This window comes from Priapulus caudatus, unplaced genomic scaffold (genome assembly GCF_000485595.1).
Source record: "Priapulus caudatus unplaced genomic scaffold, Priapulus_caudatus-5.0.1 Scaffold1337, whole genome shotgun sequence".
Classification (NCBI taxonomy): domain Eukaryota; kingdom Metazoa; phylum Priapulida; class Priapulimorpha; order Priapulimorphida; family Priapulidae; genus Priapulus; species Priapulus caudatus.
The window spans coordinates 8,477-12,947 of NW_014578398.1; the positions used below are offsets into that span (position 1 = coordinate 8,477).

General features: G+C 50.6%; 2 protein-coding genes across 2 annotated transcripts; one reads left to right on the top strand and one right to left on the bottom strand.

The window, feature by feature from the left end:
* Window positions 1-916: 916 nt before the first annotated feature.
* Window positions 917-1,825, top strand: LOC106816279. Its single transcript, XM_014820863.1, has one exon. It carries the CDS (start codon window positions 917-919, stop codon window positions 1,823-1,825), a length of 909 nt encoding a protein of 302 aa, XP_014676349.1.
* A 763-nt stretch (window positions 1,826-2,588) lies between these two features.
* Window positions 2,589-3,516, bottom strand: LOC106816290 (carbohydrate sulfotransferase 11-like). Its single transcript, XM_014820873.1, has one exon. The coding sequence runs from the start codon at window positions 3,500-3,502 to the stop codon at window positions 3,074-3,076; it is 429 nt and encodes a 142-aa protein (XP_014676359.1). The 5' UTR covers window positions 3,503-3,516; the 3' UTR covers window positions 2,589-3,073.
* Window positions 3,517-4,471: the final 955 nt, after the last annotated feature.

Sequence of the window (4,471 nt, forward strand, 5' to 3'; positions counted from 1 at the left end):
TCTCTCTCTCTCTCTCTCTCTCTCTCTCTCTCTCTCTCTCTCTCTCTCTCTCTCTCTCTCTCTCTCTCTCGCTCTTTCTTTCTCTTTCTCCCGCTCTCACTGTCTATTTGCCTATTCGGCAACATTTGTGAAACGCGCAACTATATAGTTTACAGCTCATATCTTAGAAGATAGTGCACAGTTTGTATACGGTGTATAGGTTTGCTGTGTTATGTGAACAAGGATAGTATGTTTGTACAAGCAGTAGTAAATGTTCCAACCCAATCTCCCGGAATAATCCGAATAGTCCGGAAGAGTCTAGGTCCGGTTTGTGTATATATGCAAGGTGTATAATAGTTTAGACCAGTGCTTCTGAAACTGGTAGATGGTTCACTCATGGGGAATGAAATTATGTTGGGATGAATTAAACCAAAAACATACGGAAATTTAGTCGCAGGTGAATGAAATTGTGTTATAAAGACTCGAGGGTGAATGGCACTGAAATAGTTTAAGAAGCACTGGTTTAGACTATCATAGTAGTCGCTAATATTGTGAATGTAGTGCTGTGAATACATTCTTTAACACATATATAGCGCACATAGATGCCACCGTTGTAACTCCAACAGTGTAATCTGTGTTTAGGACGTCAAGGGTACACGTGCATGTGCCTGCACCATTGCCCCGTACCGTGAGCAGGCAAGCAGTCGTGTTACGTCATCAGATGCGTGGGCGACTCGTTCACAGCTACCCTCATCAGATGGAATCCACGCTTCTGCCGCTAGATGCAGCCGTGTCGCCACCGTCGCGACGCGCGCGCCTCCTGCGGCAAGCACGCGCACTACTCCTCGCCGCCGCCATTGCGTTCATGCTGACCTTCAACGCCTACGCCATCATCGTGATGACGTCACAGGGCGGCGGCGGCAGCGGCGGCGCGACGATGGCGACGTCTGGCTGCGGTGACGTGTGTTCGTTCCGCGTGCGCGACCGCGCGCCGGGCCGCTTCTACCCGCTCATGCGGCGCAACATCCAGTGTCCGGACGTGATGCGGCGCATGCGGCAGATAGCGCCCGGCGCCTTCTACCCGCCGCCTCGCTTCCTGCCGACGTCACTCATGGACGAGATGACTCATCACGGCCAACTCCCGCTACGCGACGTCAACTTCCTCCCCGACAACGACCGCCGGCCGCGAGAGGGCGCTCTGGTCGTGTCCGAGCAGATGCTGGGAGAGCTGACCGAGCGGGTGTGGCGGGGAGTTCCCATCATGCAAGGCGCGCCCGTCGGCGCGGAGATGACGCTCCGTCGCGTGCTGCGCGGACACAGGCGCCACCTGGAGGGCGCTGTCGTCTTCACGCTCGGGCAGAAGAACCCGTGGGTGGAGGCGATCCTGCTCGCGATGAACCCGCGTCACGTGGTCAGCGTGGAGTACCAGCTCCCGCTGCACGAGATCGCCACCGAGCACGCGCAGATATCCGGCCGCTCGCCGGCGGCCGCCGCGGCCGAGTGGACACTGGCCGGAGACGCGGGGACGTACAACGTCGGCGTCGCCTTCTTCACCGTCGGCCAGCTCGGCCTGGGTCGCTACGGCGAGCAGCTGAACCCGTGGGCGGACTTCGAGGCGATGGCGCAAGCGTGGTGCGTGACTAGGACGGGTGGACTGTTCGTGCTGGCCGTGTATTACGAGCAGAACGATGAATACCTCGTGTGGAACGCCAACCGTATCTACAGCGCCAAGCTGGCGCAGTATCTCACCGCCAACTGGGAGGTGGTCGACGTGAAGAGGTCCGACGGGGAGCTGGGCGTCGTGCAGAGGCCCGGATGGGCGATGTGGGTTCTGAAAAAGCCGTGATGGCCGCAAGACGACACCGCAGTGGATGCGTCTACAAGCGCACCCCTCCCCGGGAGAATCACCTCCTCCCTCGTTGCTCACTGTCGCCCTCTCGCGGCACGAACACGTGCAGACGACGACGTGAACAAACAAGAGGCGCGTGTACGTGTACCCGCGTTGCACATATAGGTGCGTGTGTGATATTTTTTCAGGACATGGTTACACCGCCGCTAGCAACTACGTTTTTATGCGGGCCGGGTATTATCTGGCGTTTCCACGTGAGAGGCAATGCACCGCGGTCGGTGTCTCCGTGTGGGATATAGACGCTTACGGTGGATCTACCCATATCTCGTATCCTGCAATCTGGAGAGGCTGGGGCGGCCATTCCGCGAGCGCACGCACACACCTCAGACTGACATGTTATTTCTATAAGCAGCAACGCAAACGCGTGCATCGTGGCGATTCGTACCGGGGCGACAATCATTACGGAGAAATGCTCATTCTTTATCAAATATCATGTCGCTGTGCAAGGAAAATTACGAGCTTTTCTTAAGAGTTGTAAATATGTAGATTGTATGGAGACGGTATAAAAAAAGGCGCAGAAGAAAGCGGTGGGGACCGCTATAATTTGATAATAATTTATTAATAATTCTAGTACGCACTGTGTGCATTGTTATATACCTTGCAATATATATTACACGGAAAGAATATGCTGTAAACAACTTTTGTGGTTCAATTAAATTGAAATAAAATGTTATTATTGAAAACTATAACACACATGACACATCTTTTGTATATTTTATTATATTTTTTTGATTCGTAATTTTTCCTAATTTTCTCTAACGCTGTGACCCAGTGTCAGAAGTGTCATGCTTTTTCCTTATGAAGCGCCAAAAATACAATAACATTTACACAGCAAAAGTTATGACATTTTAGAATTATTATAACTTGAAGAAAAAAGTGTTTGCTTACTGATCCTACTACGCACATGTGGATGTTTCGGCTAGTATATAAAAAACGCGTGAAAGAATGACGAATGAAAGTGCAGAAAGGAGATTGCAGCTGAAAATTACAAATATAATTAAAATGATACATCGTTGCACGACGCGCGTGCCTGCGTCGCTGGCATAGAAATAACATACTAGATTGTTCTGATTTTTCTGATAGCACCAATAATATAATCAGGAGTGAATAATAATAGATTATAATAATAATTTATTATTATTCACTCCTGATATAATGTACGTCGTAAATAAATATAGGTGATCATCACGTTTCGCCGAAATCGAACGCGTGAAAGTCGGCTGCGTAGACTTGCGTCACTCGCTGCATCAGGCTGACAGAAATGTTCTTGTACATTTCACGCATCAGGCTGTGCGTCGACGGGCCGACGTATTGCGTGTCCATCTTCGTCGGGAACTTGACGACATCGTCGAGGCCGACCAACTTGAGCAGCAGCGCCGCCTCGTGCTCTAGATTCTCGTACATGCCGACAAAGTCGTAGTCGACGTGGCACGGGTTGCACAGACTCACCGCCGTCGCCCAGTGCGGGTTGTGGCCGACCCTACGGTAGCGGCCGACGACAGGATCGTTAGTGTACGACACGGGGTCGGACACGTACCTCAGAAACTCGCCAAAGGTTACCGTTTCGTTCCGCGCGATGGCGCCACCGGTAGCGTTGTTGCCGCCGCGGTACATGCGAGCGATGAGAGGCACGTACGTTCCTGATAGACCGGGTTCCGGCTCACACAAAACTTATTCATGTACGCGAGAGCAGTCGCTGCGTAGGGACTCCTCACGAGAGGAATTTGAATAGTTGTCGAGTCTATACTGACGCTCTTTCGCCTTGTAGGCGGCTAAGTAGGTCCAGTTGGTCTTGTAGTGAACGAGAAATCTGTCGAGTGTCGCGGCGGTGAGTCCTTGGGAGGGGTCCGTGTTGCCAGAGCGAGCAACACTCGCTGTCCAGTTCGTGCAGCCCAGACCTTAGACTGTGCAGACGAAGATAGTTTGTTGTTCGGCGTCACGAATCCTGAAATAGTAGTCGTGAAGTTCATCCGCTTGGCGACGCGCCCTCGCCAGACCGTGACGCTGAAGGTTGGACTGCGCGCATTGCGCGCGTGGCGCTTCCGTTTCCTTCTTGCTCTGTGGGGCGCGCTCGCAACTGTGATTCATCACCGTACAGCATTCTGCACCTGCAAGATAGAAATCATGCTTCTGCTTTTGATTTCTCGGAGAGTGCAGTACCACACGCTCGCGCATGGAGATCAGTCGCTTTCTGCACCGGCACCTTCGGAACCTCGTCCTCTCTCTCTCTCCTCTCTCTCTCTCTCTCTCTCTCTCTCTCTCTCTCTGCTCTCTCTCTCTCTCTCTCTCGTCTCTCCTCTGCTCTTTCTCTGTAATATATATATATATACTATATACTCCTATATATATCAGGAGTCTATCAAATATATATAATAATATATATCTATCTATCTTTCTATATTGATAACTCCTGTATATGATATATATATGAGTCGAATAGAGTGATATGATATAAATATACGTGTCGTGTCATCAGTAGAAAATATCACATAAGAAATGAAAGTTGGATTATATGATGCGTTTTATTTGTACGGTCGTTTTTAAAAACATTTCTCTCGAATAAATTTAAGACAACAGTTGTTA

What these genes read in the sequence shown, in the direction of transcription:
- LOC106816279 (XM_014820863.1), top strand. Translation starts at nt 917, where the DNA reads ATGGCGACGTCTGGCTGCGGTGACGTGTGTTCGTTCCGCGTGCGCGAC.
- LOC106816290 (XM_014820873.1), bottom strand. Translation starts at nt 3,502, where the DNA reads ATGTACCGCGGCGGCAACAACGCTACCGGTGGCGCCATCGCGCGGAAC.